At 44.8% G+C, this 13,703-nt stretch overlaps 1 protein-coding gene across 1 annotated transcript in view; it reads right to left on the reverse strand.

Annotated features, from left to right (window-relative positions):
• Positions 1-13,703, reverse strand: part of ANXA13 (annexin A13) — a 64,471-nt gene that overhangs the window by 24,222 nt on the left and 26,546 nt on the right. Inside the window, exon 3 of the mRNA XM_003408178.3 lies at positions 6,419-6,494. Within this exon, the coding sequence (XP_003408226.2) occupies positions 6,419-6,494 (76 nt within the window). The remainder of the gene's footprint in view (positions 1-6,418; positions 6,495-13,703) is intronic.

The following is a 13,703-nucleotide window of genomic DNA, read 5'->3' on the forward strand; positions in this document are numbered from 1 at the left end:
TGCTTCCATAAAGATGTACAGACTTGGAAACCCTATGGGACTCTTCTACTCTGCCTTATAGGGTGGCTATGTATGAGTCGGAACTGATGAAGAGCTAAACAAAATGTGGTATTAGCCATATGAGGCAATATTATTTAGCCATAAAAAAGAATGAAGCTCCAACATATGCTACAATGTAAATGAAGTTGGAAAACGTTATGCTAAGTGAAAGGAATCAGTCACAAAAGACCACATATTACATGACTCCGTCCATAGGAAAGCCCAGGATAGGGAAATCTATAGAGACAGAAGGTAGACTAATGCTTGCTTAGGGCTGGAGGTAGGGCCGTGGTGGGTGATAGCTAAAGAGTATGGGCTTCTTCCTGAGGTGACAAAAATGGTCCAGATTAACTGTAGTGTTGGTTGCACATATCCTTGAATATATTAAAAACCATGAAATTGTACACTTTAAATGGGTGAGTGGGATGGTATATGAATTTTATCTCAATAAAGCCGTCAAAAAAAAAAAAAAGCGTGGCCTGTTTCTTGACCCACCAGGTGTTTACAATTGAGTGGAGATCAAGATACAGGCTCTGACAAGGACAAGAAGGAAGGAGGGGACAGCAAAGCTGGATGAATTGAAATGAGGAACCTGGGGTAGAGAAGGAGAGAGTGTTGACACGTCGCGGGATTGGCAACCAATGTCACAAAGCAGTATGTGTGTTAATTGTTTAATGAGAAACCAATTTGCTCTGTAAATCATCACCTAAAGCGCGCGCGCGCGTGCGTGCGCATACACACACACACAAACACAAAAGATATAGGCCTTGAGTCATATCTGGGAAGACAGTGCGAGGACTAAGTGACCACTGACCTAGGTGTTCAGAGACCCGTGTTCTGGTCCTGGCGCTACATCTAGCTCTGTGTCCTTGGACCAGTCACTTAAGCTTAAGGATCATGTCCACCTCCAAAATTCTGGAAAGCTTTAGCTATTTGATTCCAGCCGGAGAATGAGCTCACTTGCATAAATAGCAGGAGTTAATTAGTTACCTCCTTCTGATTCTGTTCCAACACTGTTATTTACATTGTTCCTCTTTGTTTCCTCCTGAAGCTTCACCGACGTAATGTGGATCCAATTACTTCCTCTGTGTCATTATCTTTTTTCAACTTCTGAGTGCCAGAAGTCTCACCTCAAAAGGAGTGTCTTTTCTTGCAAGTGTCTCTCGAATCGCCCCTTTCTTTACATTCTGGGTGCCCCTGCCCAGGTCCAGGGCCTCCACACCCTGGCCTGGATCCTTGCTGTCGTTGTCTCCCCTGGAATGCCCACTGCATTCTGCCAGCCAGGACTCTGGGCTTATCCCTGGCTCCTTCACCCTACATCCAATCAGCCACACTTGTTGGATTGTTGTTAGCTGCCTTGAGTTGATTCCCACTCATGATGACCCCATGTGGTGCTAACAGTTTTCACTCAATGACTAACACAAAGGTTGGTAGTTCGAAGCCACCGAGTAGTACTGAGAAGAAAAGACCTAGTTATCTTCTTCCTTAAAGATTATAGCCCAGAAAATCCTATGGGGCAGTTCTACTCTGTGTACATGGGGTCATTATGATTAGCCACATTAAGACCTCTTTATTCTCCTTTCTTCTTGTTGTTATTAGGTGCTGTTGAGCCGGTTCCAACTCATAGTGACCCTTTGAACAACAGAACAAAACACCGCCTGGTCCTGCACCATCGTTGCTATGCTTGAGCCCATTGTTGCAGAATCTGTGTAAATCCATCTCACTGAGGGTCTTCCTTTTTTTCACAGACCCTCTACTTTGCCAAGCATGATGTCCTTCTCTAGGGATTGGTCCCTTCTGATAACATGTCCAAAGTATATGAGACAAAGTCTTGCCATCCTTGCTTCCAAGGAGCATTCTGGGCGTACTTCTTCCAAGAAAGATTTGTTCATTCTTCCGGCAGTCCATGGCATATTCAGTATTTTTCACCAACATCGTAATTTAAAGGCGTCAATTCTTCTTTGGTCTTTTTTATTCATTGTCCAGCCTTCACGTGCATATGAGGTGATTGAAAATATCATGGCTTCGATTAGGCACACCTCAGTCCTTAAAGTGACACTTTTATCCTCCCTTCTTAATATGTCTCAAATCCACCCCTTTCTCTCTGTCCTCCAGCACATCTCTCAGCTGAGCTACTGATATCACCCCACCTGGTTCCTGCCTTACTCTCACCATTTCCAGTCAGCATCCCCACTGTGGTCAGAACCACCTTTCTGAAGTGCTAAACAGGCAGTCACTCCTCTGCATCCAACCTTTCAATACAACTCGGTTGCCCCGTAGAGTCGATCCTGACTCATAGTGACCCTATAGCACAGAGTAGAACTGCCCATAGGGTTTTCAAGGCTCTAAATCTTTACGGAAACAGCTGCTACATCTTCCTCCCGTGGAGCTGCGCATGAGTTCAAACCGCTGACCTTTCAGTTAGTAGCCGCGTGCTTAACCACTCTGTTACCAAGTTCCTTTTAATATAACCCTGTTGCCTTCAAGTCAATTCCGACTCAAAGTGACCCCATGTGACAGAGTAGAACCGTCCCATAGGACCTCCAAGGAGCGGCTGGTGAATTTGAACTGCTGACCTTTTGGTTAGTAGCCCTAGCTCTTAACCACTGTACCACCAGGGCTCGCTTTTTTAAATGTAGAGCCCTTCAAATCCAGAAGAAATTCTCGGCTCTTTAGTAGGGCACATGTGGGCCCATTGGAGTGTTTCCCACTTCCCTCTCAAAGTCTCACCTATTCACCCTCCCCCAGGCCTCCTTTTAATCAACTCCATAAATTACTTGCAGTTCCAGAAAAAAACGATACTTTCGTTCTCACCTTTGGGTCTATGTGTGGGCTGTTCCTTCTACCTGGAACACTTTTATCCCTAATTCTCACCTTCACTCCCGCTCCTCCTCCTTTAGGTCTCAACTCACTGGACTTTTCCAGGCCAGGTGCAGCCTTCGTCCCTCTGTGTCCCTTGCGTTATCATTTCTCCTTCCTGTCTCTCCCGCTACACTACAAGGTCGGTGGGAGCAGGGGGTTTTATCTACTGATACAGCCACGTAGAAGGCCCTCAATATTTATCAGATGACCGGTTGAATGAATGGATGTTCCAATGCATGCAAACCCGCGTAAATGAAAGAATGAATGGATGGATGGAGACATTTGCACATCATTATGGTGGAACCTTCTCTCTGCATTTTTGCAAAGCTGCATGCTGCCATACTCAGATACTGAGAAACCAATAGAAAACCCTCTCTAATGTCACAGCCAAAAACCAAACCCAAACCCGTTGCTGTGGAGTTGATTTGACTTATAGCGACTCTATAGGACAGAGTAGAACTGCCCCAAAGGGTTTCCAAGAAGTGCCTGGTAGATTCGAACTGCCGACATATTTGATTACCAGTGGTAGCTCTTAACCACTTTGTCACTCGGGTTTCCACGTAGTCCACTATTGTATGGGCAATTCAGGAAAATCAAACTAATACACATATAAAAAAGTGTGTTCTAGGCTTTCCCATCCTGAAATGCTTTAGAAAAGAGACCAGAGAGCTCAGCAACAGCCTGGAGCTGAGAAGAGGGCATGCACGCGACCCCTAGAGTTCCCTCAAGTCAGCTGGATCTCAGGTTTATCCCAGAACTGTTTCCTCGGCCCAACCAAGACATGACTGACAGAGCAGTGACCTCATTTCGCATTTCACAACGTGCGTGTCATATAAGCAGTCGAGCTGCTGAAGAATTTCCTGTAAACATTTACAGTGGTTTGAGACACTGGGGCCAGTCCCCAGTAGTTCTGGGAAAGATTGAAAAAAGAGAAAAGAAACCTCAGTCCTAACTGTGCTTTGGACACAGCGGAGTAATTACGGGTAGAGGTCAGAACAGGGTGATGGTCAGCCTTAGGATTGCCTCAGGGCCTCCTCGGTTTTGCTTTGCCCACAGTTTTCTGAGACGATACCAGGACTAAACGAATTATGTTGCTGTGGAGTCAATTTCAACTCAAAGCGGCCCTGTAGGACCAAGTAGAACTGCTCCATAGGTTTTTCCAAGCCTGTAAATCTTAACAGAAGCTGACTGCCACATCTTTCTGGTGGGTTCAAACTGCCCACCTTTGGGTTAGCAGCCAAGTGCTTAACCACTGTGCCAGCAGGGCTCCTTTTCTGAGAAGATACTAAGTCATATTTTAGCAGATAGCGGTCACTGGGTGGGAAAGTCCCCAGGGACCCATGAGCCAGATACAGGCTTCTAACAGCAAGCGGAAGGAGCCCCGATGGCGCAATGGGTTAAGCGCTTGGCTGCTAACTGAAAGGTTGTTGGTTCAAACCCACCAGTGGCATTTCAGGAGGAAGACCTGGTGATTTGCTTCTGTAAAGACTACAGCCTAGAAAACCCTATGGGGCAGTTCTACTCTGTCACGAGGGGTTGCTATGAGTCAAGATCCACTGGAAGGCACCTCTCAACAACAGCAAGAGGGTGGCAAGAGAGTTCACCTTCCTCTCAGGCTTCAAACGCAGCCACAGCCTACCCTGTGGAGCTGAGGGGCTCAGCCCTGTCTCAGGATTAGGGTGTTCCAAGGCCAGTCTTTCCACTAACACACTGGGCTTCGCACTCCCTGTTTTTCCTTTGTGAATGGGGGTGCAGGGCAGATGGATGAGGTAACTAATGGGGAGAATCTTGCCTTCTGGATTGCAAAGACTTAGCGTAAAAAAAGGAATGTAAAATATCCCATTGATAAATTTTATATTGATTACCTATTGAAATTATATTTTTGACAAAGTATTCGGCTGGGTTAACCGAGAACGGGGGAATAGATACTCTCCAAGGCAGTGTTTACTGCTGAGAGCCTATGTTTCCGTAGTCCTAGGAGAGAGGATGACAAACATCCCTTTATGTTTCAGAGGGAATAAATGGACATTGGGGCCCACACAGTCCCGGGACTAAGGCATTCTCTTCAGAACAAGAGTGCTGGGAGGGCCCCAAAGGAGTCAAACCTGGGTGGAGGCTGGTGGTAAGGAACCTGGGAGCTGGGGTGGGGGTGGGAGAGGGTGCCTGAGCCCAAAGGGGGAGATGACAAGAAGCATCAGTGATAGGTGGGGGCCATTCTGGGTTACCCAATATGCAGACCAAACACGCATTTAGGACGCCAGGAAATCAGCACCCCCCCCCACCAAAAAAAAAACTGAGGAAATGTAAGCTTTGTGTCATTTTGAAAAATAAAATATTTTATGGTATAAAACCACACACACACACACACACAAAAAAAAAAAAACAGTTGCTATGGAGTTGAATCAGACTCATGGCAACCCCATGTGTGTCAGAGCAGAGCAGTGCTCCATAGGGTTTTCAAGGCTTTTGGAAGCAGATTGCCAAACCTTTCTTCTGAGGAACCTCTGGGTAGACTTGAACCTCCAACTTTTTGGTTAGCAATGGAGCCCACCAGGGACTCCCAATGTATATTACTTTCCACCTTAAACGGCTCATGAAAAAAATTCTTTGCAAAGTATTTCTTTGAAAAGTGTCATCAAAAGCCTCTTTTTCCTCTAACAACCTGAACTTTTGTGGGTTTCATACACCAGAGTTTATGAAGGAAGATGTGACTTATTCTATGACTTCGTAGTAAAGAATCAATTTGAGAGAGTTGAGGTAATTCTCCAGATGATGCAAATAGACAAGCTACATGAGTTACTGAGGACACTGCAGGTTGGGGCGGAGGGTAACAAATAGCATTACTATGCAGACCAATTTGATGGAGATCACCCTTCCCTTACCAGGGTTCCATGCATACCATCCTGCCACTCCCTCGTCTTCCCCTAGACCCACCCACCTCACCTGCCCTCTTCATTTCACCTGGCCAGTGTAAGAAAAGGTGAGAGTTAGATGTCTGAAGCCTACGTGATGGCCCGAGGGGCTCCATTCCCTAGTATCTCTCATCCAAAATAAGTGAAATAAATGGTCTAATTCATCGTATGCATGGGTAGAATGCCAACATTTGACCTTAGCAAGCCACAGTGAGTGGTTGGGAATACCTGACTATAAAAAAACCCCCACTAAAGTATGGCTTTTTAGAAAGTGATAGAATCAGATCCCTACAGCATTTCGAAGTATTGTTAATTCCAAACATTTTTCTCTGTTCAAGTCACTCTCTGTATAACTTTTTTTTGCAACCATCATCACTATTTGTCTCCCCAAAACTTCCTCTATACCCATTTAGCATAACACCCTGTCCCCTTTAACTTGGAGACCTTTTATAAAGTGATCCTTAGAAATGGTCAACTTAGATTAGCTTAGTATACACAAAACAAGTGGGAGGTCATGTTCCTAAAATCGTGGGAAAGTTCGGCTTGAGATCAAGTTCACATAATTAACTTAAAATATATATTAGCAAACAAAATATCTTTCATACCCATTCCTTTGCAGGCTTTGTGTAGCTTTTTGACATCTCGGTCCACATCAAAACGCTGATGACTTTTTGCTTTGGCCTGGAAAAAATAATTGAAAAGGTGAGTGGATAGTATTCATTGCTGTTGTTAGCTACCGCTGAGTTGACTCCAACTCATGGGGACCTTACGTACAGCAGAACAAAATGTTGCCCAGTCCTGAGCCACCCCACAATTGCTGACATGTTCGAATCCATTGTTGTGTCTATTGGGTCAATCCATCTCACCAAGGATCTCCCATGCCCTCACTGGCCCTCTACTTCATCAAACATGATGTCTTCCTTTAGCAATTGATCCCTTCTGATGACTTGCCCAAAGCAAGTGAACTGAACAATGTTAGGTTGTGACCCATAAGGTTTTCCTTGTCTGGTCTTCAGAAATTATTTCTGGCTGAAATTGGCTAACTGGAAGACCAAGTGGTCATCCACACCAGGGACCAGCTGCTACTTTACATGTGGATATGTGCGGAAATCAGTACTGGAAACTCTGGCCCCCGAGATGGCTGGTACTCCTTGGGCCAGCTGGCCTTGGATGACCACAGGAGAATGGTCCCCTCTATTCTCAAGGACAATCACCCTGGCTCCCTCCAGGACAAGCGATTTTCACATCAACTCCACCTTTGTGTGTCTCTCTCTGAAACAGAGAATACAGTAGGCCCACATCTTGAAGTGCTGGCTATACACAAGTATATCTAGGGAATTGGTTTGCCAGCCAGAAGCTGAGGGTTCTAGGATCTTACTACAAATCCACTTGGTGACCGGGGCTAAAGCTTTGAGAATTAGAAATAACATTTAGTTGTCAGAGATAAGTGAATAATGGTTTGTTTAATACAGAAAAAATATTTAGTTGTTAGGTAGACCAACAAGAGCACAGTGTTTGGTTTTTTGCTCCTTGGGGAGAGAAAATTCCTGTTTCTGTACTAAGTGTTTGTTTCTCAGACTCAGTCCTCAGCATACTCCACCAGCAAATTAGTCCACAGCTACCCGTGTCTATATTATTATTATTCACTTATTTTTCTTTCAACTGACCTACTTCGTTTTTCCTTAAATGAAGCTGTTTTAAAGAGGAAACTTTTTATAGGCACTAAGATGGGAAACCAATATCACTTGTATAAATAAAAAGTACCATAAAAATAAATGTATCACTATTAAAAAATCTTAAATGTGAGGTTAATTGTAATTAAGCAGCTAGTAGTTTCTTGGGCATGTACCTTGCCACTGTGGCAACTGTGATTGTTTTAGGAGTGGGGATCTCAGCAGGATCCATTAGAGTTTTCCCTTTGATTAATATATAGATATCAAAAGAGAGAGATGTTTCTCTCTACCGGACTTGCTAAGCTGAGAGAGTGTGAATCTAGGGCTGTTGGTGGCCATCTTGCCCACTATATTAAAGACAGTAGAGTTCAGAATGAAACAGAGAAGAGATAAAAAGAGTGCAAATACCAGGGATGAGAGTGTGAGGAGGGCAGTGGAGACAGAGGGAGAATGAATAACATTGTTTAAATCCTTGGATATAGCAGTGCCTGGAACTAGCTCTGTTCTTGAACCTCTCAGTTATATAAGAAACTCCCACTTTGCCAAAGCTAGTAGGAGTTGGGTTTCTGCCCTTGCAAACAAACATGTCTTAACTAATATCCACGGCCTGGAGGAGGGCTGGTTTCTGTTGTTTCTGTTGTGTGCTGTCCAACTCATAGCGACCCCATGTGATGTAGTACAAACTGCCCCAGAGGATTTTCTAGGCTGTAATTTTTATGGAAGCAGATTGCCAGGTCTTTTGTCCCACAGAGCCACTGGTGGGTTCGAGCTGCTGACCTTTCAGTTAGCAGCCAAGAGCTTAACGGTTGTGCCACCAGGGCTCCTTGGCTGGCTTCTAGGCCTTGGTGATGGAAAATCATGGAATCCTAGAGCCAGAGGGATCCTCAGGGCCACCTATCACCCCATTGCTCTTTTAAATGCGAGCGTGTGGCCCATTGTGAAGCATATATTCCTGAAACACAACAGTGGCCAGGGGAGACCGACGTTGGTTGAACACCTACCACGTGCCAGGCAATTTACGGACCTTTCTTCATTACTAATAGGAAAGAGTAGGCGTTATCACTCTTACTTCACAGAGAAGGAAACCTGGGTTCAGACAGGTTAGGGAATTTGTCTGAGGTTTTGCAACCAGCTCTATTTGTTCCTAAAACCCGTGTTCAGCCTGGTCTTACACTCTGTGACTGTGGTCTTCATGTTTGGGCACAGGGTGACACATCACATTTTCCTTATTCAAATCTTTCGAGAAGAGTAAGAAAACAACTGGTTACTCCTGATAGACTCCCACGAGGTGCAGTGTGATAGATCACTTTTGTGTGTGGCCTGTCTAGCCCTTATCTTGTAACTCCCACCTGAGTGATTAGGCAGGACTGTGTGATAGGGTAACTAAGGCCCACTAAAGGTATTGGTCAGTTTTGCCATCCTGCTGGGTTTGAAATGAGCCATTCTAGAGGCAGGAAAGGAGAAGATACCACCACTGCCAAGAAAGCACAAGCAGGAGTCAGCACATCCTTCGGACCCAGGATCCCTGAGCTGAGAAGTTCCAGAACCAGGAGATAGGGAGCTGGAGAAGCAGTGGCAGAGACCCGGCATCAGGAGACAGCATGGTGAGCTTCCTGGCCCATGAAGAGAGAAAGCTGAGTGCCTTTGGGGAGAGGCCTAGGGCAAAGGAGAAGCATGCCTGCGAGCATGGCTGGGAACAGGCTGTCCCGGTGGAAGAACTGTATCCTGAGTGTTCCTGAGCCTGAATTGTAACCGTTACTTCCCTGATAAACCCCTTCATCATGAGTATGGTCTGTGAGTTCTGTGTGGCCATTGCAATGAATTACCGAACCCAGCAGAGAAGTAGAGAGTGCTGTGGAAGGGACGGTTGGTGTCAGAGCTGGTAAAGATTGCAGAGAGAAGAGGCACGTCTGACCTCCGCCTCACAGAAATCAGCATTGGGCTATTGATACTGACTCTGCTTCCCCCTTGAGAAGTTAAAGGAGGTAAACATAGCCCCCAATCCATCTTTATACTAGGTTACATACAAATGGAGGCTAGTTGACAGAACCAATGACTTAATTTGTGGGATTGGGTGCAAAAGGAAAATGTGGGCTATTTACTAAAAAAGTATTAAAAATTTTAAGATGGTGACATAGAAGCGTTAAACCAATTGCAAGCCCTTTCTGAGCATGGGGCCCTCTGCTACTGCAGAGGTCACATGCCCAGGAAGCTGACTCTGTTTATCGTCAAAACCTAGAACAGGTGGTTCTCTGAGCTTAGGAGGGTAGGAAAGTCGAGATCTCAAAGGAGTAAATGGTGCCTTTTGTTTTCATTAGATGACTCTGTGGAGGACTCTGGGCAGTGAGGTGGAATTGAGCCAGGTCTCATCAGTGCAGAGAATTTGGTGGACCATCTGTTATCTGTCCCATTTCATAGCTGATCAATTGAAACAGAGACCAGGGGCTGCTGTGGATGGCTGTGCAGGTTATGTCCTGCCTGAGAGCCCCGGCCGAGGGGTGGTGGGGGCTGGAATTCAGCAGGGGTTGCATTTGCCAAGCCCTGTGCTGGCACGGCTGCCACCCTGAGGGGAGGCACCTTTTCTCATTTGCACAACAAAGTGGTGTGGGCTTGCTAAGGCCGTGTGGAGACTTGTTTAAGGTCACCTGGCCAGGCAGCGGCCTAGTCAATTAGAGCTAGAACTAGACTTTCTGTCTCTGTCAGGTGGGAGATGGTACCCCTGACTGTGTTGCTTTCCTGTTTTAGTAAAGTCATTCCATGATACAAATATCATAGAGCTATGGAGCTGGGTGGTGTAAACTGTTAACGTGCTCAGGTTGGCAGTTCGAGTCCATCCAGAGATGCCTCAGAAGAAGGCCTGGGGATCTACTTCAAAAAAATCAGCCGTTAAAAACCCTATAGAGCATAGTTCTACTCTGACACACATAGGATCGTCACAAATGGAATCGACTTGACGGCAACTGGTGGTTTACAGGAGTTGAGGGGTGGGAAAGGAACCCTCTGAATGTGTCCAGGTTGTTTATCCAAGGCCAAAAAATAAGTAAATGAGTATCACCTGGTCTAAAATAACAGGGATACTTGGGGGTCACAGTGGGAGAGTGTTGAGCTGTGTGTTAGGAATAAAGATGATGACATTGGGACTTCATTTTTTCTTTTTTGCTTAGTAACAAATAATTCCAAAAGTTTACATCAGAGGAACAGCAATCAGAAAGGTAGGTCAGAATCGCAGTCCCGTGGCTCCCTGTAGGAACTTCTCTTAGCCATCTCGGTTATTTTTCCCAATCCTTCCTGAGAAGATAATTCAGTCTTATTCCTCCTAAGTGCAGAATATTTGATGTCAGAGTGAAGAAATCATGTGATATGATTTAAAAAAAAAACGCAGAAAGAAAACAGTTGGTTTGGAATTTTTCCCTTTGTGTGGCTGGCTCCCCAACAATGGCCGTATTCATCAGGGACACCCAATGTTTGTGCAAGGAGCGTCCTATGGCTTGTTCCGATGGGCTGGTAAAGGACTTCTCCGGAATGTATACAGTTCTGACATTCCACCCACACTGTTCATTGTTTGTGGGGCAGGAAGCTGACTTTGGAGCCTCTGGCCAGTTTGCCAGTCAGAAGTTTTAGTGTTTGAAACCTGGATCTCATGAGCAGGACTTTCAAATAAAGCAGGTCTGCTGGTATGCAAGTCAGATCAAAATGGACGGGAAGTGGGCTCCAGAAGGGGTCAGGAATGTGGCTGAGGGTTAGGTGGGCATGTATCTATACTCAGATATTATGTTGTTAGCTGCTGTTGAGTTCGCTCCAACTCATGGTGACTCCATGTATAACAGAAGGAAACGTTGCCCAGTCCTCCTCCACCTTCATGATCATTGGTATGCTCAAGCCCACTGTTGTGGCCTCTGTGAATTTTGAGTGCTATCCAACTGGGGGCCTATCTTCCAGCACTGTTTTGGACAATGTTTTATTTTGATCCATAGCGTTTTTATTGGCTAATATTCAGAAATAGATCTCTAGGTCTTTCTTCTTAATCTGTCTCAGTGTGAAAATTCTGCTGAAACCTGACCACCATGGATGACCCTGCAGGTATTTGAAATACTGGTGGCATAGTTTCCAGCATCACAGCAACCTGTAAGCCACCATAGTATGACAAACTGACAGACAGGTGGTGGGCATGGATATTAAACTTATTTCAACTATGAGGCATTATAGAGGTAGAGCAACAGTGCTGTTTTGTTTGTTTGTTTTTTAAAAAACAGTGCTTAAACACTGCCATTCAAGAAACACACACAAGAGACAACAGAAGTAAGACGATAGGAGATATTGATAAAAATGATTTCTAAAGTCTGAGCTTTGAGCCCACCTGAATCTGCCCCTTAGCATCCACATGAACTTGGGTCATTAACCTCTAAGCTCCCATTAACCTCTAAGATGTGCAAAATGGGGACAGCGTCTATTTTGCAAGGTTTGGGGCTAACGTGAGATAACATTTCAAGTGCCAGATATATAGAGGAGCTACGTAAATGCTAATCTTCCCCCTGTTCTTTGAGGTACAGCTTGTAATGATTTTTAGGTTTTCACGTCTACATATTTTGATTCAACAAGTTTGGAAGATATATATGCATATATTTTATATCTTATTTGTGTATATAAGAGATGAGTGTAGATACATAGATGTAGATATGCCCCAAACAATATCATGCTCATAATAGGTGGCTGTTAAGGTTATGGAACCCCTGAGTGATGCAAATGGTTAAAGCACTTGGCAGCTAACTGAGAGTTTGGAATAAGCTGGTGACTTTCAAGTCTTGGCTTTTCTTCCTTCTGACATGTCTACGTGTCACGTCTCTGTGTCTCTATATTCTTTCATCTAAAACAAGGAAATGGATGATATATTTTTCTTGAGGGAGGAGACATAGAAAGTAAACTTAGATGCTATGAGTGGTGTCACACGGGCAGAAAGAATGCTGAAAACACCTGCTCTGTGAAATGACTCATGGACGTCCTTGCTCCAGCTCATCCCTCACCCGCAAGAAAGGTCAGCTCTTGTATCAAGTTCCTGATACTCAGCCAGAAGGACCAGAATGGAAAAACAGACACTCCATCGAAAGCCTCTGTTCCACTCCAATTCAAAGAGGTCTTATCTCTTATCATGGAACATTCTTGGAAAGCTTTCCTCCAGGTTGCAGCAAATTCTGGGGATGGAGCTTCTGAAGGAGTGTAGTAACCAGTAACCACATCCTCAAGTCAATTCCAACTCATGGTGACCCCGTGTATGTCAGAGTAGAACTGTGCTCCATAGGATTTTCAATGGCTGATTTTTCAGAAGTAGATCATCACCAGACCTTTCTTCTGAGGTACCTCTGAATGGATTTGAACCTCCAACCTTTCATTTAGAAGCATTCTGAAGGAGCTGGCTGAAGGATATGGTTTACAAATAGGTTGCTCATAGTAACTAGGATTGTTCAAGACACAGCCTTACGTGAAGCCATGTTCCATTTCTCTAATGTCCTGATTTTCTGTTTGGATAACATCAAGACTAGGAATTAAGAATATACTGTCTCATGAAAAAAAAATGTGAATTAATTAAAAAGAAATATGCAGCAGACAAATTAGGCTCCCACCCAATGATGCTCCTTCCCCTCCTTCCTCTCCTGACTTCTCCCCCCCTTTCCTCTCCCTCCTCCCTTCTCTCCCCTCTCCTCTTCCTTCCCTCAACACACAAGCATTGACATCTATTGTATGCCAAGCACTACGCCAGGTGAGGGGGTCACAATGTCTATGAAGCACAGTCCTTGTCCCCAAGGTAGTAGACTCATAAATAGATAAATGACAATTGCATTATGTTATGGTAACGACTTTGGGTGCAAATAGCTGGGAGGAGAAGGGGAATTTTCATGGTGAGGTTGACATTTGTGCCAAAAGATGAGTGGGAGTCAGGCAAGTACAAGGGGGGGGGTGGTGATGAAGGTTGGGGAGGACATTCTGGAGGGAAATCAGACAAAATGCTTACTTACTAAGTCTGTGTACCTGTGTGCTTGCTATAACCCAGCACTGTGCTTCTGCACACAAACATAATAAATGTGGTATGATGGTTAATGTTATGTATCAACTTGGCTAGGCTGTGATCCTCAGTGGTTTGGCAGAAGCTGGACTGCTTGCTCTTACATAATGTAATATAATGTAATCACCTTCCGTGATGTGATCTGATATGATTGGCCAA

This window comes from Loxodonta africana, chromosome 14, assembly GCF_030014295.1.
Source record: "Loxodonta africana isolate mLoxAfr1 chromosome 14, mLoxAfr1.hap2, whole genome shotgun sequence".
NCBI lineage: Eukaryota > Metazoa > Chordata > Mammalia > Proboscidea > Elephantidae > Loxodonta > Loxodonta africana.